We start from the raw sequence: 24,077 nt of genomic DNA, 5'->3' as shown, positions 1-24,077 counted from the left end.
AACACTGAATTTTCTATGCATGAAGTTACATTTTTCTAAGATTTGTTAACAGATGCAAACTCCTGCTAATAACGCTATCACAGTTTTATTATTCTGTTCTTCCTGCTTTTACTATCTAAAAATACAGACAACTATCTTCTCTTCAGCTTATAAGATTGCTAATTAATGTTTTAAGAATCAATGTCTGATAGTTTTGAAAGACTCCACAGTATATATAAATATGTACTTTTTGCTATACCCTCTTTGTTCAACTGCAGGTTTTCACCAAATACAGACATATATTTATTTATCACTTAACAGATTAACAACTCTATAATTAGCACTAGGAAGAAACCTTCCAAACCTTCCAACACTGTGTGCTGGACCACAGGGAGTGAAGAAGGCCCACCTAGAAAATCACAGAATCATTTGGTTGAATCAAGTGATTGTGCAGCAGGTGAATATTCCCAAAAAGAAAAATCCCATGATGAGTCCAGCACATGCTACTGCTCTACCTCACTGCACTTACAACTTCCATGTGAGGGGAAAAGGAGGGGCAGGCACCAATCTCTTCTCTCTGCTGACCAGTGATAGAATCTGAAGTAATGGCCTGAAATTGTATCACGGGAGGTTTGATTTGGAGATAAAGAAAAAGTTCTTCACCCAGAGGGTGGCTGGGCACTGGAAGAGGCTCCCCAGGGAAGTAGTCACAGCATCCAGCCTGTCTAGCTAAAGAAGCATTTGGACAATGCTCTGGCATACATGGTGTGACTCTTGGGGTGTCCTGCATAGGGTTTCAGTTGAACTCAATAATCCTTGTGCTTCCCTTCCACCTCAGGATATTCTGTGATAATATGATTCTAAATATGACATAAATTTATCATGTACATAAGTACAAGAGAATCCATACTTGGAATTTTGGCTTCTCTGAAAGTAATCACTGCAAAACCAGAGAAATACTTTCAATATCAATATGAATAAATTCATCAAAGCAGCACTGTGTCCCAGACTGAGCCAAACCATTGAACAAACTCTTCACCTCATATGAGAAAAGGCACATTCATGGCTTTTTAAAGAATTTAAGTTTTAGGCTTTTTAATTATTTACAGTAGGAGCTCATTCAGTTTCAGAAAAAGCAGAAGTAACCAGGAAGGCCAAAACAAAAGATTGGTTTTTACAGACTTTTAAGAATCCAGCAGCTATTCACAGCCAGGATGCATATCCTGTGGTAAAAAGTAGCATATTGCCATGCAATTAAAGGCTGATAATAAAAAGACTTGAGGTCTAGCCATAGAGATTGCTCCTGAGAATAACAACCATACATGGAGTAGCAGGGAGGAAAGTTTTATGGATAGATACATTATTGTCACAGGTAATATAGCAGATGGACTATATGTAGAACAAAGTTATTGCACTGAGTGAATGCCATTATTTCCATTGTTACTAAATTATTTTCAAGAATAGACTAACTTAATGATGGAGTGGCAAACTTGTGAAATCTACGGACAGGTGTGTGTATTTGCAGTCTACACAGTACTGCCATTTTCTAGGAAAATATGAAACAAACAAAAAAATGCATTACACTTAAGTAGGTCCCAACCTGTCAATTAAAGTGATGCCCAAAAAGTTGAGTACAATCCCTATTTCTATCCTTCTGTGTGGCTGAAGAGGTTAAGAAGAGGTTGCACTGGTCTGATCATCAATGAGAATTACTTTAGCAAAAAGGAAACTAAAAAGTTGAGGATGGCAAGCCAAGGGAACGGGATGCACAGGTATTCACACAGTCACAGAGAAAAGATAGATCTAACAGTTCTGTACCCAAAAAACTTCCTAAGCCTAAGTGTAAATGCTCATTGTATGAGGGTGATGTTTCTTACTAATATGTGAGACTATTTTTTTCAGTTACAGCTTGGCAAGTTCAGTCTGAATGAAGTCATAAGCTGAAGGTATTTCAAACTGTTCATCTAAGTGATGACAATGATGGAGGTATTGAAGTATGGATAAAGACACACCTCTGTGCAAGACTAGAATGTTTTAAATTATCTATTTACAGGTATTTACAGAAGTTAGCAGTTGCAAGCTCACGATCACTGATTACCCTGCACCAATCAATCCCATTCTGTCCATGCTGCAAGTCAATGTCATACTCCTGGGTATGAACTATCAACCCAAACGGACACCAGGTGTTAAAAACTATAAATACAGGCTTTCTACAGCTGTATCCAATAAAAATCCAACAGTGCATTAATTGAATAACAAATAATATAATTAAATCCATAAAATTTTTGAGGTTAAACCAAACTTGGACATGCATCCAGGTAGTCATAGACAAATGTACACTGGGATAAACTCATTCCCATGGCATGGTTATTCAGACCCATGTCCCACTAGTAATGTCTCTATTTTTGCCTTTCAAAATTGTTGGCAGAGTTGGCACCTACAGAAATGAAACACACTAACACACTGTTGTCTCGGGCAGGTTTGTACAGGAAGAAACTCTGTACCTCTTTGGTCAACACCCCAGCAACAATCCCTCTGACATGCCTGTCATTATTTATCAGTGCTGTTTAATTTAGGAATATCTCTGTGTGATTTAGGAAGATTACTAGGAATTAATGCATCCAGTGCCCCTGTTGAAATTAAGAGATACATTATAAGGCCATTTTCTGATGGAGTGTATAATACAGTTTTCTTAGGATTCTCCAAGTTTCAACAGATGCAGGGATTAAGAAACATTTGCTTATTTCATGACTAAAAAATAAAACGCATTTCAAAAAATATTAGTGAAATTTCCAAAGAATAGTAAAACAAAGCTGCTTTTAATTTATTTCATTGCTTCAAAGTACAGAAAAGTAAAACTTACACATTTAAATACAGTCCTAAGAAAGTCTATAATCCCTCTAAGAAATAGAAGAGGAGAAAACCAAACAGGCTATTACTACTTAGAGGAGAGTTCTGTAATACCTTCCTTATTAGGAATTAAATATTATGCAGAGCTATACAAGAACAGATAACCTTGAACATCTGAGCACTTTTTTACTTTTTTTCACACACATAATTTCACTAGCCCTTCCTTAGAACAGCTTGTCTATAATTACATTTCCATAGGTGTGACCTGCCTGAATGATGAATGGTGTTTTTGAGCAATGTTGGGCATTAGTAGCATTAACCAAAATCTCAGGTTTATTATTATTTAGCTCTTCTTGGAAGACCAGCTGAGGGAGGAAAAACTTGTGAGTTTCAGCGAAGCAAATGCAACAAGAGAAAAAGTTTATTTTTGAAGCATTTATGCCATAGTCTTTAATGCAACACAGAACATTAGGTAGTTATGATTTTCTGAAAAAGATGGTCAAATATTTGAAGAGTTGCTGTAGACCTACCTTCCTGCACCTGTGCCAGCTTGTAGCACATACCCTGGTGGGATGCCAGATGCCCACCAAAGCTGCTCCACCACTTCCACTCCTCTGTGGGTCAAGGGAAAAAAAAATATAACCAAAAGTTCATGGGTTGAGATAAGGACAGGGAGAGATCTCTCAGCAATTACCACCATGGAAGGAACAGGCTTGACCTGGGAAAATAAGCTTAATATATTAACAGAGTAGGGTAATGAGAAATACAACCTAAATCTTAAAACACTTTAACTTCACCTTCCCCTTTTTACCAGGTTCAGCTTTACTCACAAATTCTCCAGCTCCTCCACACCTCCCCAGTGCTGCAGGGGCATCCACTGCCCTGTGGGGCTTCTCCACAAGGTGTAGGCAGATCTCTTCCAACAACTCTTTTCCAAGGTCTCTGGATTCCAACAGACAGACGGTGATGTGAAAGCAGCAGTACAACAAAGGAGCTATGATACCAAAACTCTAACACAACTAACAGAAAATGCCAGAGCTTTGAGCCAGTGACATCTGTGACAGTGTTTGCAGGGGGCCCCAGGATGAGGGAAGAGATGAGAATCTTGACTCCATGTTTCAGAAGGCTTATTATTTTAAGATATATATTATATTAAAACCATACTAAAAGAATAGAAGAAAGGATTTCATCAGAAGGCTAAGCTAAGAATAGAAAAAGAATGATAACAAAGGCTTGTGTCTGACCAAGACAGTCTGGACAGCTGGACTGTGATTGGCCATTAATTAGAAACAACCACGTGAGACCAATCACAGATCCACCTGTTGCATTCCACAGCAGCAGATAATCATTGTTTGCATTTTGTTCCTGAGGCCTCTCAGCTTCTCAGGAGAAAAAATCCTAAGGAAATGATTTTTCAGAAAATATCATGGCTACAGACATCCAATTACCTTCTCCAGCTGTCGAAGCTGAGAACCTCCAGGTTACTCCAGGCTGCCATGTAACCTTTTCCAATATGACAAAGACACATGTTACTGAGTTTGTGTTACACATTTTGAATATCAAGCAGTGGTACAAGGGCTGCCAGCCAATAAATACAATTTACCAAGATAAAGCTACATTTTAAGAAATATGTATTTTTTAGAATAGGATTAAGGATCTTGTATTCAATTGTTTCCAAAGCTAACACAGTATATTCCCATCAGAGCATTCCCATATTATGTCTTTGCCCAAGGTGATACTGCTTGTGGGCATTTTAATTTTAATTTTAAAACAGGTCAGCTGTTTTCAAGGACATATAAAGTTAATGAGAGTCTGGTTAAAAATGAATAGGGATATAGTTCTTCCTATAGGAACAAGCACATCCATAGAAACATTTGACAAAACATACTGCAAACGCTATTACAAGGGTCTAAAGGGAGATGGAAAAAATTAATGGGAGAGAAATCTGTAAGATGTTACTAAGTACACAGAAATACATCTAGCTTAGAAAAGTGCCAAAGCCAAGAACTGTTGACAGCTGAGAAAGTTTACAAGCCCTGGCCTGTCCTGTGCCTCTGCGTATTCATTGCTCTCACCATAAAAGCAATTTTGGGACTAGTTGCCGAAGTCTTCCAGTTTCCTGCACCACACAGTGCTGCCAAGAGCGGAACAGTCTGTTCCCTGCTCTTCCTACTTCTTACACAGAACTTTGATGATGTTTTCATTTCAGTACCCTACACACAGCCAGGTGTTACATATTTCTGAGTAGGCTTCTCTACCCACACCTCAGCCCCTGAATACAGACCAGAAAGCTTAGCTTGTTAGTAGAAAGAAACAGACCCTGTGGAAGGGGTCTATAATATTATAGACTTGAGATACACTCAATCAGTCATAATAACTTTCACAAGAAAAACAGCGTGCTCAGTTATTGAACAGTCCTGTACTGCAGAGAACAGGAGAGAATTCCTGTTTCGGGAATTGAGATTTCCTGTTCTGAGTGCTGTAACAATAAACAGAATCACAAAATGTTTCAGGTTAAAAGGGAGCACCATGAATCACCTGGGCTGATCTCCTTGCTCAAGGATGGTCATCCCAGAGCACTTGACAAAGGATTGTGTTCAGATGGTTCTTGAATAACTGCAGTGAGGGACACCACACCTTCTCTGGGCAATCTGTTCAATGCACAGTCACCTGCACAGTAACAAAGTTCTTCCACAGTTCAGGTGGAACTTCTTGTGCATCAGTTTCTGTCTGTTGCCTCTTGTCCTGTTGCTGGCCATCAAGAAGATGGTCTCATCCATGCTCCTGACACCCTCCCCTGAGATATTTATAGACATTGGTGAGGTCCCCTCGCAGTCATTTCTTCTCGAGGCAGAACAAGCCCAGCTCTCTCAGCCTTTCCTCATTAGAAAGATGCTCCAGCCCCTTTCATCATTTAACCTATGTTAGCAAGTAGAGATAAGTCCCAGTGGTGGCACCAGGTCATCCTCACTCAGATCATGATAGAGAATATTTCTCAAGTGAATCAGTATAACAGTTTTGAAAGAACCATTTAGACAACATTTGCCCTAAATTTTTAAGTCTACAAATGAAGCAGATTCAAATGCAGATCTTTAAAACATTATTATATCTTTCAACATTCAAAGGGTTCCACACTTATAACTTGCTGTCCCTTCCATGCTGTCTTGCAGTTCCGTGTTATGCACAAATCTCAAGGGACTTGTGTTTGTGTGTTTGGGAAACACACAAACCAGACTTTCTCCTGGACTCCTGGTGTTATTGACAGCACTAAATAGCCCCTCATTTGAATATCTGTCAAATGTGCTGTTTGCTCTAACAGAAGGATTAGACAACAGTGAGAGAGACAGCTTCTTAGACATTATTACATATAAATGAAACATGTATTGTCTGTTAAAGAAAAAGAACAAAGTTTTGGCAACTTCAAATAAGACTTCAAATGCATGTATAAATATCCTCCTCCACAGCTGTACTGGGTTTTGCTCAATAATGTTAATTTTCTACATAGCAGCTTGTATGGTTCTATGTTTTGGATTGGTGCTGAAAATAGAGTGATGACATCCATGTGTTTATATACTGCTGAACAGGGCTTGAACAATGTAAGTCCTCTTCTCTTTCTCATGGTGCTTGGCCGGTGAGCAGGAGGGGAGTGCACAAGAGGTTGGGAAGGGACACAGCTGGACAGATGATCCCAGCTGATCAAAACAATATTCCATACTGTATGGCATTGTGCTCAGCATATAAAGCTGAGGGCAAAAAGGGAGAAGGAGTATGGGCACTTGGAGTTAGGGTACTTATCTTCCCAAGCAATCATTACGTGTGATGAAGCCCTGCTTTCCCAGAGACAATGGAACATCTGCCTGTTAAAGCTTTGTTTGCACATACAGTTTTTGCTTTACCTATCGAACTGTCTTTGTCTCAACCCAGAAGTTTTGTCACTTTTACCCTTCCAACTCTCTCCCCACGCCACTGTGGGGGACTGAGCAAGTGGCTGGCTGGTTCAGCTGCCTGCCAGGACAAACCCACAATAGTTCAAACACTCCTGCTGTCTAACTTTGCAGCAATTACAGGTCAAATATTCTATTTTCTCTCTTCAAACAGATGAAGTCTGTGCTGTAGATTTTTCTAATTAAGTCTGACTACAGAGAAGCCAGTCACAGACCAGTCCAGAGAAAGAAAATGACCTGTTGAGATTTCTCTAAAAAGTCAGAGATCCTTGACAAATGGGTCATTTTGTCTTGCTAAGGACCTCTTTTCTGTGTGCAAGATGAATTGAAATAGTAAGCAGGGGGACATGCACTAGGTAGATATGTTTTGCTTGATAATTGCCAGACATTCAGGCCTTGAGGATGTCTGACAGAGTACGTGGATTTATCATCCAGACAATCTGCACTTGAAATACTGTATAATATTAAGAATTAAGATGCAGCACCTTGATTCCATTAGGAGAATAATTGATATAAAACGCAAGAGTGATATAAATCCCAAGAAGAAGAGCAGAAAAACCAAAGAAACACAAATTATACTTTTTGTCAGCACACCAGGAAGGAAGCAATTTTCTTCAAGAAAGGCAGTAGGACTGCGAGTGGGAATGGCTTTCTCTCACAGGTGAAGAGGCAGAAATAGCTCAGAGTCTCTCCTGCAGCAGGGTTATAGACATACAGCCATCCTGATGTTTACTTACAGTCATTGAATGGAATTCAGGGCTCTTGTGGTTTTATTTTCTGTGACAGAGTCATGATTAAAGCACTTTGAAGGATTTGCATATGGCAAAGTCTTCAAGGTATGCCTCAAAAGAACAAGAGCAGTGGTCTGGCTCGAGTTCAGAGGAATTGGCTGCCAGGACTGTATGTACACTGGCCATTAATTCCTCTAATTCCTCCAAATACATGACACTTGAGAGAGCTGAACATTGCAGGATAGACTTCTCATCTTTAATAGAGGTAATGGCTCTAATGGTTTTACCTCTAAGTGTACTTTTCTCCCACATAATTTTATCAGTCCCATTCAAGCACTCAGATATAAGATATATTTAGGAATGTAACACTCCTATGAGGGGAGGAAGCACCCCTAGGGCCTTTCTTAAGAAAAGAGACTGCAAGGCCCAAATACAGCAAAACTACTAATCTAAAACAGGCAAATGATGCCTGGATGAGCAGGAATCTGATTAAAGTACTCCAATTTCCCACTTTGGTGTTTTAACCACATAAGTTTTTTTGTTCAAGAGAGAACAAGATAACAAACAGAACAAGACACAGAGTACAAAGATAGAAAACAGTGAGGATGTCCTGAAGGCATAGTAACAATTTTACCACATCCACTTACAGTGTGCATATTTCCACCCTGGGTAGCACTGTTTCACACAGAGATAACAAAAGGAAAAACAAAGGAAATTTTAAGAAGGCAGGTAAGAGTTTCCTTTCAAATCACCATTCAGACAGGACTGGCCAGATATGAACAATAGTGAGACGAATAAGAAGACATAACCACCACTTAAAGGGAGGCAGAAATATGTTTGTACTGCTGACTGAAATAATTCTGAAATAGGAAGCCCATAGCTTCCAAAACTCCTTGGGGAGTTTTCCTAAAGCCTCAAGCCTGTTTCCTTTTGCATCATGAGTATCAGCTCCTGAAGTACAGGGGCAACATCTAGTGTTAGCTGAGGCATACTGCACATTCGGGCACCTGCCTGAATGGCTGAACATCTGGATTACGGACAATCAATGACTATGAAAGAGTTTCCTTGAAAACTCTTGGTCCGGTCAAGAGGATGCATCCCAGAGATGAGACAGGTATTACCACAAAAGGCACACATCATGTATTTTCTTCCCTTTTCTTAATGCCTGTGCTATTCCTAACTCAAATCCAGGTGGCAAACAATAAAAATCTGTCTTTTTGTCATTCTACTGGGAAAATATATTGTGCTGTAGGTATGTGAAGGTAATATCATCTGTCCAATTTAGTTTAATCAAGGACCTATTCAGTGCAAAAGGGGAAATAAATGAGAGGGGAAGTGATAAGGAAGAACACAAAAAAACAAACCTGACAAACAACAGAAAAGACAGATGATGCCAAGGATTAAAATTTCTAGTTACTAATTTATGGATGACTGAAAGAAACTCACAAGCCCAGCTTTAGAGATGGCCACCTTCATTAATGATAAGAAAAGGGGAAAAAAGAGGATTGTGAGGATTTGAGCTGTTCAAGGGGAGAGGTGTAGTGACTAAGACACAATAATGTTTAGTGAAAGGGGACTAGGGAGAAACAAGAAAACAGAGTAGACAGGAAATGGTATAAAACAGTCTGGTTTGCTGGTCACTCCACTTGTCCAAACACATCCTGTGCCTGATCAATAAAGTTGCTCCTATACTCTTTAATAAATCTTTCCTTAAATACAGTGGGTGGTGGTGCTGGCCACCAGCCACCGTGACAAGAACAGTGGGCATCCTGAAAAACAGAAACTGTGTGGGAGAACAAAGCAGGTGAGGGGCTCAGCTCCAGCAGCTGGACTGAGACCTCAAGTCACAGGTACTCGTGCATGGCCCCATTTGCCGTGGGGCAGAAGAGGGGCTGTATCTTCTGCCAACCCACTGCGTGCAGGTGTGGGGTGCGCTTCACTGGCAAACCTCAAGCTGCACCTGTCAGCGAGCAGAAGGTGCTGGGTCTGAGCAGAGGTACCAAGGACGCAGAGGAGCAGTGCTGGTACCTGAGGGGACCTGTGAGATGAGCTTGTGGGCTCTGGATGTGTTAACTGTATGAAATGGTGAGTAGGAGACTTGTGAAGCATGGAAAAGGATTCAGGATCCAGGTGGGAGTGGTGGATAGACAGAGGGGTGGGCTGTGCCAGTACAAGCTGATTGTGTGCAGCAAGGCAGAGGTGCTACAGAGTCCTCTAATGTATTATGGTTTACCACATACAGAAGAGACACAAACACCTCCAGTTGTACAGCACACTTACTCTGCATTTAAAAAAAAAAATATAGGAACAGATGAAGAACTTTTAAGACAAATTTGAGTTTTAATGAAAATAAAGTGCAAGAAATTCCATATAAAGCTTGAACACATTAGTAAAGAAAGCAGACTAGACAAAGCAGATAAATTCAGTAAAGCACTGGGCATTTGAAGAATATTCAGCTTCTTTTTAGCAGCTGCCACTGAAATTTTGGAAAGGATTTTTTGGCCAATTTACAGGCTATAAACCAATCTCTGTACTGTACTTCACCATTGACATCCTAATTCCTAGGCAATTTATTGTGTACTCATTCACAGCGGTACACCTAAACACTTAATGGAGCATCAGTTTCCATTCCTGCTGACTAGGTGATGAACTGTGAGACACTATTTGCCAGCTCTTCCGCAAACTGCTCTACTTGCCTAATTTCCTTTATAGCCAATCAGTTCTTGGGCTTGAAAAAAAAAAAAGACATTTTCAGAATTCTGAAACCTGATTTTCCTCAAATATGAGTCTGACCATGGAAAACAACTCCACCATTACAGCTTTACCTCCCAAGCAGACAATGGACAAGTATACCCACAATAATAAATAAATAAACAAACAGTGCAGTTAATTCTGCTGAGTGTAGTACTTTCAGTGTGCGTAAGCTTCTACACATCCAGACACATACAGGCATCAAGTTTGAAAAAACTTGAACAAATTTGAAGAGGCTCTTCTGCCAGCCCATGATCCTTTGGCATAATATGAATGCATCCCAGGCAATGTTTGGTGATTTCTATTGCAAAGACTCTGTATTTTCTTGTATCACTGTTAACGTGAACAAGCTTCACCAGAGTGACAGTGGTCCTAAGTCACCTTCTAGACAATAAGTTCCTTTGCCAAGTAGTACTTTGATTACTATATTCCAGTTCCATAGGTAGCAGTGCAGGCTAAGAACACTGCAAAAACCCAAGTAGCCCTGTGAGGCATTTAAGAGGCTGGCACTTGTGCTGAAGGAAAAGCAGTCTGTGTACATGCACAGGGCCCGGGTGTGGGATGTCTACGCAGTGACAAAGTTCCCCAGCACGGCTGGGCTGTTTCCAAGCAGCAATTGCTTGGAAACATTAAGTACCCAAGACAGAGAGAGGGCTGCTGTACTTGTGTTGCACATCTTTTTGCCTTCCATTCCAGGGCAGGAGACTGATATTCACAATTTTTCTTGCTTATAGCATTTCTGCTCCAGTACTTTTAATGGCCTTTCTCCTTTTATCCACTTAGGTGTGAGTTTATATCCTTGAAGCTGTACTGGCAAATAACTATCCAGTTTGCTGCAAAAGTCCAGCACAAAACTTCATGTGCCTTCCACGTGCAACTGAGGCCCAAACTCACCAATGGAAGGTATCAGAGAACAGCCTAGCCTGCTACCAAGCTCTGGGATGGGACAAGTGAGTGTATACTTATAATATTCCACAATGCTAAAATCAGACACATGAAATGCATTTCCTAGGATGACCCAAACAGACAGGTGGAAAATCACAATAACATAATGTGTGACTACATGCAGCTGCCTATCTGCTGCAATGTAACTCGAAAAGACAGTGTCTTATTTTATTCTACTGCTAATCTAAACATAATCCAAATATCTGATTACTACCATTTCTTTGGAAAAAGCCACCTCCACACAGAGGATGTCTCCCTAACCAACTTTCCAGCGGCAGGTACGAGACCACCAGGAGGAGCTCTGGTTCCAAATCCCCTCTAGGAGAGAGCTGAAAACATGTCTTAGTCAACGTTTTAATCTCAGAGCTGCCTTAGAGCAAAAAGGCTCTGCTCCATTTTTTCTTGGGACGCCAGAAGCAGTTCCTCCACTGGGCATGCATGTGTAGAAACCTGGACCTCTGACCTCCTGCTGGTACTATGCAGCTGCTACTGGGGGGGAGAGCAGAGAGGACAATCAGCAATGGTCAGGAAGGAAATGTAGGGACTGAAACCACTAGTTTAGTTCACAGATATCAACCCAAGTCCTTGAGACCCTCAAAACCATCTTTATTTAATTACCTTACAGAAAGACACCCAGGATGCAACCTCTGTAGGCACACTATCCATCACAGTTTAAGTATATTTCTATTTCTCTGACAGTCAGGCACTTGCAAACAGGCTACAAAATGAGTTACACCACCAGAACTGAATTATCCACAGTGTTACTTCAGATCTCTGTTATTTCAAAGTATTTTATAACCATCTTTCCTCTTGCCAACCTAAGAAAAACATTAATGGCTGCTCCATTCAAGTCAGCTGCCCCACAGAGATGAAGCTCAAGAGCCAACCCGGAGGAGAAAACAAAAAGAAAAGGCAGCCTGGGGCTGTTTTACACAGCAGCCTTGTAATGGAGAAAAGAAATGAAAACTCTGCTTCAACCACTTTCTCCAGGACTTGCAGTGCTCTTTGGACCTGTGCCACAGGAATGAGATGAACTCCTAAGGTCCCTTCCAAACCAAACCAACACAACCTGAACCATTCTATGATCCCAGGTGCCCAGTTTGTCAGGCCTGCAGTGCATTTTTTGTAAGTAACCTACACTCCATACAATCAGCTCCCTTCAGGTCACATTCAGATCAAGAAAAATAAGCTCCAGCCCTAACAGGACTATGACCAGTGAAAGATCAACCAGAGAGAGAGCCAAGGGAGCCTGGCTGCTGTGAAAGCCAAGGAAGCCAGAATGCATTCAGGTACTCAGAGTCTTGCAGTACTATGTGTAAGAAGAAATACACAATGAGATGGTGCTGTCTTCTACTCTAGCCCAGATACATTTAATTCCCCACAATGCTGCTGCTCACTGGGACGTTTAGCCTCTCCTTTCTCTGTTTTCCTCAGCAAACAGAGGCTGTGTTCAGGCTCAGCCCTTCTGGAAATGGACTGAAATTTGAGATCAAGAGATGAAAAGCCTGTTAGGAAAGCTGGAACCTTTGCTATTTCTCCTCTCACATTCTATAGAAAGCTATGAAAAATAACTACTTTTTACAGTCAATGGAAAAAGCAGTGAAGTATGTGTAAAGGCACAGGGAAAGGAAACCTGAAGGTTTGTCATCTCACTGGGGCAGATGATTACTATCTTTCCAAGTTACTAAGCTCCACACAGTGACTCTAAGTTCACCCATGGGTGAAACTTCAGAGTTCTTCCCAGGCAATGAAACCTTGCAAAGAGATGGGGTTGAAATACTGCTCACAAATTGACTTAAGTGTGATCACAAAAGAATGTCCTGTACAAACACAGAAAATTCATCACTGCTTCCAAGCTTCTTTACATTCAACAGTCAACAGCACATCTACTTCACACAGACAGCAAAGGACTTACAACACTTTGGAAAATCTGAGCAACGAATTTAGTAGAAACTTGAAAGGATTTTCTAGAATTTAATCTTAATTGTGCAAATCACCTCTTGAGTACTTATTTTGGAAGACTCCAACATTGTGGTTTGTGAAGTTCCCACAATTGTTTTTTTCTTAAATGTACATTAGTTTGCACTTATGAGACTTGCACGGCCACCAGAGGCTCAGGGGGACCCATCTTAAATGGCACCAAACAGACAGAAGACACATTCTGTTCACAAGTGTTCACTGTTTTATTATACTGTAAGTGTTGCCATGAACCTTTATATGTAATCTGGAGTCCTAAGAAGCAAGAATTCAAAGCATTACTAGTAGAAACATAAAATACCAACTCTCTTTCCCAGCTGTGCTCATGTGATCAAAATATTCTGTTCTAATAAACAAGTCAGTGGTGTGTAAAACTTTTTACAAGGCACTGAAGGTAAAAAATATGTACTTTAGTTGGGCTCAAACAGCTAAACAACAGCTATGTTATAGCGGCATTATAATCTCCCCAAAGTATTATGGGATAACATGAAATCATTCTTCTGCAAGAGAAGGATAAATAACACTTTCATTAAAATATCTTCTCCTCTATTGGGAAGGTCAAAGCAGTTAATAGAATTAATGATCCGGACTCAGGAAAAGGAGGCAGTTTAAGAACACCCCAAAGAATCGGCGTCCCACTCATAGTCTTCTATTTCTTTTTTGTGTTAAGTTTCTTTTTTTGATTTTTAAGGCAAGAGTCTTGCAGCTTGGGTCCTCTGGTGTTTCAATGAAGCATTATCTTACACAAACTCAAAGTCAGTAGCGGAAGGAAGAGAGAATGGGGAATCTGGTGAGCACTGCTGGTGCCTGTGCGAGCGTGGCTGGACCGTCCGTGGCCCCGGGGCTGGGGCTCGACCGTGATGTAGCCATTAATGATGCGGATCCGCGGAGGAGGATCAGCAGCACTGCAAGGCAAGAGAAGAACATCAGTCCTGACCCAGACCACAGCTGCCCAACAGCCACAGAGCAGAGGGTGGTCAGCCTCTGTGACCCACCGTCAGTTTTCTGGGTCCATGCGAATGGTCTCTTGTACAAGTTACACACTGACCAAAAGTCTGTGCCTCATAAATGGCAGAATGCTGTTTTGTCCCTCCCTCAAACATGTGGACAGCTCCACACCAGCTCACAAGGATGAGGTGCTACCCAGCCAAACCCTGAAGTAGACTTGAGGGGGAACAGTGAAGAGACTGAGGAGGGCGATGACAGCACCAAAATACTGGCCCTGTTTCAAGTCTACCCAGCCTGCTCATTGCTCCCACACAGTCAGTCAGGTGGGTAAGATGACCATATTCCTAACTTCTGTCAGGTAAGCAGAAAATAGATAAGATCAAAACAAGTGTTATTGCAGAGGAGTGTCACTGCAGGGCACTCGCTGAGCACAGCTGGAGTGAGGCACCTGTTTTCTGAATACATCTTCCTCAGCCATGCTTCGTGCACTGCACTTCATACAGAACCATCTTGTGCCTATACAGTATGATCTCCTCCACAGTACAGCAATTACAAAGATTTATATGATGTACTTCAAACAGAGGAAGAATGGTTTCCAGAAACACATCCAAGATCACCACATTTCAGAGTATCTCCCAGTGGGAGAGAGTACTCTGACATTGGGATGAACAAGAACTGAATTAGAGCATACAGAAACTGAACTCACATAATGGCAATCCATGAAGGAGGAGAGAAATTTGTATGCTCCAGGCTGCTAACGCCAACTGACCTGAAGTGGGGGAGATCACATACCACAGTAGGCCAAGAGTCAGAAGGGTCAGATACTGTACAGGTTGTTGCTCTCTTTAGCAATGGACTGAAAGCAATGCTTGACACCACAGCTGTGCGACTGACACACCCCCCCCAGGACCCCATGGTGCTGTGTAGAACCTGAAGGCAAATATGGAAAAAACTAAAATCGAGTCCACCTGGCAAATACCAAAACCAAGTAATTTCTTCTGCACCCAATCCCCAGCTGCTGTGCACTATTCTTGTCTTATTTCAATCCACTAAGCAAAAATGCTTTGGGAAATTAAAGGCAATTACTATCCTTTTTAAAAACACTTTACTCTTCCTCACCCAAAGGGCTCCCCAGAAGATCTGAACAATGGCCAGAGAGAAGCCAGCTGGCAGCACATCAAGGAAATACAGCCAGCAGCTGATGCATACAGGGGCATGAACCTAAGCCATTCTGACAAGCCCACTACAACACTACTAAATCACTTGAGCTGCACCTTTTACATTTTCAGGCTCACAGGAGGAATCACAGAATCATGTAGGTTGGAAAAGACCTTTAAGGTCATCAAGCCCATCTGTAAACCTGAAAGCTGTGAATGGCCCATTCATAAGAAGCCGGACAGCTTTACCTGTGCCTGCACACCCTGAGGAATGTTTAGAGAGAGGGCTTAGACTCCCAGTCAGAAGTGCCCTGCACAGGCAAGCTGGGGCTCAAAGGCGCTGGATTTCCCTGGGACGGGATGTGCCACGAGGTGGGGCTGCCAGCCTGGCCCAGCAGGGCATGGGCGCTGTGGCACAGCCCGGCAGACAGCCCGGGCTTGACAGAAACCCAGCGCGAGGGTGGGGCTCCTGCCGGAGGGACAGCTGCCTTCCTTCAGCACTATGGGCACAGCAATCTCCCAGGCATCCTTTGTCTTTCCCAGCACTGCCATGCAACATCTCCACCTCCAGACGTTTAAGCTCCTCTCTGATGCTGAGAAGTCACCCCTACAAAGTGTCTGTCACCTAGCACCAGGGTAAGCTTCTAGCACAAAGGACAACTTAAATAGTAGGGGAAGAAAGGACACATTAAAAAAAAAAAAAAAAGAAAAGCAGCATTTACTGCTCCCATATTTATGCAGGAGTTTCCTAGGCTGCCATCATTTGCTTTGCTTTTGCCTCACTACTGCCTGGCAGTACTTCAAATCTAGTATGCAGCACTAATGTGCATTCAATTTGGTCACAGTAGCCCATCTTCCCATCTTCCTTCTTCTTCTGAAGGCTCGATACTGCAAGTGCACAGGTGTCTTAGAGTCACTGCCCACTGACTTCCCTGAGATTTGTGGGAGCAACTGCATGTGAAACACTGAACAGGGCACTGTGGAGGCACAGGGGAGATTAAGATAGACATTCCTTAGCATTTCAACTGAACAGACTATCAATGGAAACTCCAAAAATTCATTCACAATCAGCTAATATTAACTACATTAATAGAAAGTAAATGGTACACTAAGAGACAAAATCAAGTGTGATCAGTAGAGGATTTGTTATACTGGTGAATCTTGGACTGTGTTTAGGTCTGTCAGAGGATATGTCACACGAGTATTTGTCTCCCAAATACTTAATACTCAGGCTGAAGGAAGGAGCAAATAAGGGAATGTGGTCTAAAAGATCTGACTGTGGCTCCATGCCTCAAAGAGAACAGCTGCTGCAGTCGCTTGTGGCCAGTCTGAGCCATATATCACTCATAGCAGTGGTACAACTAGGATCCAGGGATGTGATTCGACAGGCATAGGAGAGCTCTGCTATACTGAGTAACCTGGGTTACTTGGGAGCAGGTAGAACTATTCTTCAGAGGGGAAAAATCCCAAATACTGTACAGGCTTCATTTCAAGAACTGTCAGACTTTTTTCCATTACCCCCGTCTGGTTGTTCATGGTATCACAAAAATTTAATGCCTTCAAGCTGAGTATGGCAGAGATACAGACACACAAAGTACAAACGAAAGCAGATTTGGGCATGTGTGTTATCTGACAGGAGGGAAACATTAAGGTATACATTCAGTCACAGGCCCTATTATAGGTAATCAGAGAAATTGGCTTTTTAATTTTTTTTTCCTATGGGTTGCTGTAGTTCTGGTAAATAAGTAAACTTTTCCGGATGAAAAGTAAGGGATACGTGAGAACATCTGCCCCACAACATACTAACTTTTTTATATTAACTCTGCCATTCTTTAGGCTGTCATGCTTTTTCAGACTGAAATAATACAGAGACTGAAAATACTGCGTGAATATTGCCCAAATGCAAGGAAAACATATGCCAGGAATGATAGTTTCCTCATATGCAGCAGCTTTTGGTTAATGGTCCAAGGCTTTGATCTGTACCATCTACTACATGACCCAGCCTTCCATGAAAGAGAGGACTGCCATATGCTCACAATCCCTCAAACCCAAATAGAGAATGATCTTGACAAGACTTCCACTTGTTTTATGCCAGAAATCTTTAGTTTTCCAGAAATCTAACTATGCAAAGAAAAAAAAAGAAAGCTTTTTTTTTTTTGCCACTAAAAGCACAAGAAACCTCGTGCAAATGCTTCAGAATCACAGCAGTTGAGAAGGTCAGATCCTGTCCACAAGATATATCTACCCCTGCAGAAGTCTGAGAGTCTGTATTAAACCGTCTAAGTTGAAGTCCAGTTTGACAAGACATCCTCCCCCTCCCCAGCCATTAGCTACCTTTCTTCAAGGCGAACCCAGAGGTCGTTAAATTGTCGCAGTTTTTGCTTCTTCTGCTGCTTTTTCTTCTTCTTTTTGTACTTCCTGTCTACCTTCATGAGCACATCGATGCTGTCAGGGAATAGCAGGTGAGGCAGGAACTCTTCCTCCTCCTCTTCCTCCTCTTTCTTGGGGGGCAGTGGGAGCTCATGGGACATGACATAGGGACTGTGTGATGATGAAAAGGCTAACAAGGTTTTGGGAGATTTATGGCTGGAAGAAAGAGAGAACACAAATAACATTTAAAAGGGCTTTGAGGCAAAATCTTGTATCAAGGCACATACATATAAAATAGATGTTTCTCCCTGGATGCTCATTTCTCTGCCATGTATTCCTGCTCCCTCTTCCTTAAGTCAATATTGATTTTATCATCAAAATAGTGCTCTTTAGCAAAAAAAAAAAAAAAAAAAAATCTTTGTAAAAGAAGCAGTCTGTGTCAGAGGAAAGAATGCAGTCTGGATAAGGGTGGAGTAACCCTGGGTAATAAGCTTGCATATCTAGAATGAGACAAAAACAGAATCACTTCTAAGTCAGAGTCAAACCACACTCCTCTAATCTGATGTGCTGCAGAACACAGACCAGATTATTCCTTTCAACATTCCTGCCCAGAGCAAAGTAACTTGGGGGACAAAGGGAAGGGACAAACAAAACAACTAAAGCACACCAGCTGATGAAACCAAGTCGGGATCAGCAACTCTCACTGGTGGAGAAGGTAAGAAACAAGCTAGCCCACAAACTATGACCGTGGCTACAGAAACACATCTTGAAAATTACCCCTTTGAAGGGGAACGCTTGGCATAGCCTGAACAGTGACCTGGTTGCATGCTGGACCCAGAGAAGGCTGAGGTTCCTAATGACCTCTGTATCTCAATGTTCAACAGCAAGTACCCCAGCCAAGCTGCTCAAGTCAGGAAAGTCAAATGGGAGAATGAAGGCCCTAAGCACCATGTAGGAGAGGATCAGATTTGAGACCATCTAAAGAGCCTCAATGTGCACAAGTGTGTGTGGCCTGATGAGATTCTTCTGTGGGTTCTAAGGAAGCTGGCAGATAAGTTGCTAAGCCACTATTAATAATCTGGAAACTTGTGGCACTCAGGTAAAATCCCCAACACCTAGAAAAAGGGAAATATAACCCTCATTTTTAAAAAGGAGAAACTAAAAGTCTCACCTCTCGTGTGAGGCAAGATCATGGCACAGATTCTCCTGAAAACTAAAACAAACATGGAAAACAAAGAGGTGATTGGTAACAGCCAACATGGCTTTACCAAGGGCAAACAATGCCTGTTGATTTTGATTATCTTCTCTGATGGGGCTGTAGAATTGGTGAATGTGGCAGAGCAACTGCCACTGTCTGCCTGGACTTAGGCAAAGCGTTTGACACTGTCCCACATGATATCCTTGTCTCCAAACTAGATGGACATAGCTTTGATGGATGGATGGCTTGGTGGATAAAGAACTGGCTGGAAGGCTGCACGCAAACAGTTGTGGTCAACAGCTCCTTGTCCCCACGAAAACTAGTGATGAGTGGTCTCCCTCCCGGGATCAGTACTGGCACCACTGCTGTTCAAAGATCTTTGTCAGCGGCATGTACAGTGGGATCAAGGGCACCCTCAGCAAGTCTGGCACCAACACCAAGCTCTGTGGAGCAGCTAACATGATGGCAGGCAGCAATGCTGTCCAGAGGGGCCTGGACAGGCTGAAGGGGTGGGGCTGTGCAAACCCCATGAAGTTCAGCAAGGCAAAGTGCAGGGTCCTGTACCTGGGATGTGGCAATCCCAGACACAACTACAGGTTGAGTGGAGATTGACAGCAGCCCTGAGGAGAAGAACTTGGGGGTGATGGTTGATGACAAACTTAACCTGATCCAGCCATGAGCACTCACAGCCCAGGAAGGCAACGGGATCCTGGGCTGAATCCAGAGCAGCATGGGCAGCAGGACAAGGGAGAGGATTCTGCCCCTCTGCTCTGCTCTGGTGAGACCTTACTCAGAATCCTGCATCCAGCTCTGGGGTCTTCAGCATAAGGAGGACAAAGAAATGTCAGATCAAGTCCAGAGGAGGCCACAGCATTGATAAGAGGATGGGACCTCCCCTGTGAAGACAATCTAAAGAAGCTGGGTCTGTTCATCCCGGAGAAGACTGTGTACAGACCTCATTGCAACTTCCCAGTATCTGAAGGGTCCTACTGGGAAGCTGGAGAGGGACTTTGTCAGGAATTGTACTGACAGAAGTAACAATACAAGGTGAAAAAGGGTCGCATTTAGGACGGGTATTGGGAAGAAATTCTTTACTGTGAGGGTGGTGAAATACTGGAAGAGGTTGCCCAGGGAGGTTGTGGTGCTGCAGCCCTGGCATTTTTCAAAGCCAGGTGGCATAAGACCTTGAGCAAGCTGGTCTAGTGGGAGGTGCCCCTGCCCATGGCAGGGGATTAGGACTAGATGATCTTTGAAGTCCTTTCCAATCTCTTAACATTCTATGATTAAAGAATCCTTTGGGCCATCCAGTCTGCATCAATTGAAAGCAGATTAGTTTCGGCATCACCAAGTTCACTCTCTTCTCATTTTGTTTTTGATGAAGGCAGATAGCATAAAGCAGTGGCTTCACAGCCTTTACAAAAGATCACATCAGAGGACATGTCTGACACATAAGAGACCAGAGTTCAGCACACAATTGTGGCATTGGCTTCTAGGGTTGAATACAAAATGGTGTAATATTGTTCTGCCAATCAAAGTACACCAAGGAGCAGGAAATGGTGGTCTTAGTGGGTTTTATGGACAAGTATGGAGGTCTACATGAAGGGGAGTAAACTGAGAAACTGCATCTCTCTCATAAACAGAGCTGAGCTTTGCACACATTTATAGCAAGTAACGAGGGAGTGGGAGTCAGACCTTAGCCTTCCAGATGCCCAGATCCTGTATTAGGCTGGTAGCCTGGGAATTTCAAAGGAGTTCCAGTGAGATACGTCACTGAGACTATGGGCATGTACAAACTGTCTTACAAGACAATCTTGAGAACCCCAAGTTGAGCTCCCAGAAAAAGGTCTCAGGGCTATGACTACTCAGCTTCCTGCAAAGATGATAAATTGCAAAAAACAACAATCAGCTTCACCCTGATTACTGAAGCTGTTTATTTTCAGAGCAAGCAACATCTCATCAATATTCCAAGGCAGGCAGTCTGCAGTGTCCTATTCATTCATGGCTTTGCTGCCCCACATTTCTCACTGTTTGGAACAATTTTCCCTCATTACTTGTTTATGAGCATCTTGGACAAAACCACAAACTCAAACCACTCTGTGTATCCACAGAACCTAGCAGGAATACCTGACTGATCTTGATGCCTACTTCATGAAGAGAAGAAATGCAACAGTCTTCAGTAACGAAAGTGCAGACTGGCTTGTGCTGATTTTCAGGAAACTAACAGAAAACCACAGACCACTGAGCAGAAACCTGCCTTTAATCAATGAAACTCCCCCAGAGCTGTGTTCCCTTTTCAGCTTCAATAACATGAAAAGGAGGTGGTCTGGAAGGAGGCGATTTTAGCATGGGTGCAGTTTTAAAACTAGCCCATCACTATATGCACACTTATTTGACAGCAAATAGAGAGCAGTTCCTGGAGAGGGAGAAATGAAGTTGTGGACTAGAATATCAAGAGAGTAGATGGAAAACAAAGATATTTTGTCTTATTCGCTGCAAGGAAAATCAGAGTGATCACATGCTGAAGTTTATATGAGAGAATCTGCTGCAAAATGTACCCTGGTTATCAATCTCATTTGAAATCATTGCGGTGTCACACATTGTCACACTTTATTGCCTCTGAACTGTCATCACCTTTCAGCTTTAACTCCACCTTGCAGAGCGATGATCTCTCATTAGCTCTCTCCAGCAACCTGATTTAATCTGTTTCAAGGTCTTCTGCCCATGATTCCCTTTTCCACCATTTCTCTTCACTGTTTCTGTTCCTTAACCAAGGAACAGAAACAGAGTGGGCAGCAACCTGCCCCTGTCAATTAGAGTGCCACGCTGCCTGCAGCCTTCCCTTCTGAATTCATGGCCACACCATGCTGGAGCTCAGCACTGCTACAGGCAGAAGATGACCTGCATCCTGCATGGCCAGACATTTATTCTGATAGATGCGGCCTCAGACACATCCATATACCAAACCTCCTTTGCAACGCTTTCTGCAGGAAATTCTTCTAGAGACCACTGGAAAAGGCACACAGATTCAAAAGCCCATCCTTCTTCTCCCTCGAGGCCAATTTCCCAACACAGCAACTAAGGGAGAGTCAGCAAGCACCTTAATTATGCCTGTGATTGTGTTGAATATTTTACAATATATAACTATATTCTAAAATCAGAAACAACACCTAAAGACCAAAGTGAGTCAGAAGGAGCTTGACTGAACTTGTGGTACGATTTATAAACTGTCCTTTGCAATACTGCCTGCTTGGGGCTCCTCTTACTGGTTCCTACACAGAGATATCTACAACATATCTCAGAAGGCACTTTTTGTTTAGCCAGAGCACAGGAAGCAGCAGACTTTAGTGCTACAGCGAAATGTCATGCTGGAGGGAAAGGAGATGACTGCAGACTTCCTCCTTGTATTTTAGAACCTCTCCACTAATATCCCTACTGTGTCTGACACCAGAGCAGTCATTTAAACCCTTATTGTCAGTTCAACCACTTGCCTTTTTATCCTGTCTCAATCATGAACAGTCCACAGGTACTGACTGGACTGCGTGCAGCACGGCAAAGGACAATAGCTGGATACAGTTCCACATTTACCTGATCAGCACTGGGTTTACTGTCACACAAGCTCAGGATTGCAATCAAGGGAAATCTTCCTTCCAAGCCCTAGGACTCTGACACACTCTTGCCACAGGTCCTTTCCCTCACCTAAAATGCTCTTTTCCTTTGAACCCACATTTTTCTTAAAAGGTATTTAATATTTTTAAATCTGTTTCCAAGTAATCCAGAAATGCTAACAGTGAAGTGCCACCTTGTTACTCAGGTTTAATATCAAGTCTCCAGGGAAGATGTTCTGTCCAATAGTCCTAATAAGAGGTTTAAGATGCAACTGATGACAAACTGAGGGCTTTCAAAGGCACAAGAGGATGCACAATGAAACTCCCACTATGTGGTTGTGGAACTGGGTGCCCAGCTACTCCAAGTAACCTTGATAGCAACCTTCCTGACAACTAAAAATCTATCCTCCTTTATTCAGTTGTCTGCCCTTACAGTTACATCTTTACTGATCTTGTTTATTCTCAAGTACCTATTAAGCTATCTTTCTTTAAGCTTTAAGAAGCTGCTACAGCTGTCTTTGGGAATAACTAAGCTAAGAATGAAAATATCAGTGCAGGCTGGTTTGGGTTTGGGGTTTTTTTTGTTTGTTAGTTTTTATCATGCTTGTAAACACTGATACACTGGATTTTCTAGCACAACTCCAGTGTCATAAAATCATTAATTCTTGTGCTTAAGCACAGGTGTTTCTCCTGTGCTGATCACATGCCTACTGGTAGAAACAGGGCTAGGGGCTGGCATTCATATTATCATGGGCTAAGTCTTGAATCAGTTTTTTCAGTGCATGTAGAGTTAATAATGTATGCCCACATCAAGAATCATGGCAGAAACATGACCTGCCAGAATTTCAATATCACCTTTTCAGACAACCGAAAAGGTGGTATAAAGAGAAAGATGAAGCAATCAGAATATAAGAAAAAGAGCTCTTGCAAACTTGCACCACACCTGTAGAGCCCTTGGCACAGAGCAAGACTCAACACTGTGCCCCCTGCACAAATCCTGTCAAAAGGCAGTAGTCCTGCCTGAGAGCCCCATATCAGAAATGTGGGGGAGGAGGGACAGAGATGTAAACAGGGACACTATGCCCAGCACAAAAGATAAAAGGAAAACAGTATCATAATTGGGACCAATTCCCAGTTTTCTCCTTTGTGGTCTTCAGGAGTGAAGAGCGAGTATATCTGACAGCTACATGTTTGGTAAGAGTCTGCAGAAAGAGAAAGCAAAGATTGCAGACCCTAAGCTGGTGGCAAGAATTCCAAGAAGAGGTGAGTCAAAGCACAAATAATTCTCGGTAGAGAGTGGAGGAGGAGATTATCTGGCATTCTCCAGTTACTGAAACCATGGAGGTGGATAAAAGCATCCAGTGAGAGATAAAAAGAAGCTTGAAGGGTCTATCCCAAAGGACAGCTGCAGGATGAACCAGAACAGCAAAATGCAGATTTGCTTAAATATGCAGAAGAAAACAGGGGACATGGGAGCAATCAGTCACAGAGACAGTTTGCAAAGACTACGGGCAACCAGATTCCAGACTGGGAGAGAGAAAACAGAAAGAATAAAAAATAGCAGTATATAAGAAGGATTATTACAAGGCAGGGCAGCCAAACATATAAAAGAGAGGAAAGAG

General features: G+C 42.4%; 2 protein-coding genes across 2 annotated transcripts in view; both read right to left on the bottom strand.

Annotated features, from left to right (window-relative positions):
- Positions 1 to 24,077, bottom strand: part of HOOK3 (hook microtubule tethering protein 3) — a 945,081-nt gene that overhangs the window by 511,583 nt on the left and 409,421 nt on the right. The window lies entirely within an intron of this gene.
- TRABD2A (TraB domain containing 2A) overlaps positions 13,360 to 24,077 on the bottom strand; it is an 82,424-nt gene continuing 71,706 nt past the window's right edge. Inside the window, exons 6-7 of the mRNA XM_030237477.2 lie at positions 17,617 to 17,868; positions 13,360 to 14,082 (exon numbers count right to left, since the gene is read on the bottom strand). Coding sequence (XP_030093337.2) covers positions 13,902 to 14,082; positions 17,617 to 17,868 — 433 coding nt within the window. The 3' untranslated portion in view covers positions 13,360 to 13,901. The remainder of the gene's footprint in view (positions 14,083 to 17,616; positions 17,869 to 24,077) is intronic.

The sequence above is a fragment of the Serinus canaria genome, chromosome Z (assembly GCF_022539315.1).
Source record: "Serinus canaria isolate serCan28SL12 chromosome Z, serCan2020, whole genome shotgun sequence".
Lineage (NCBI taxonomy): Eukaryota > Metazoa > Chordata > Aves > Passeriformes > Fringillidae > Serinus > Serinus canaria.
Note: the sequence above shows the minus strand (reverse complement) of the source record. Positions and strands in the feature narration are given on the sequence as shown.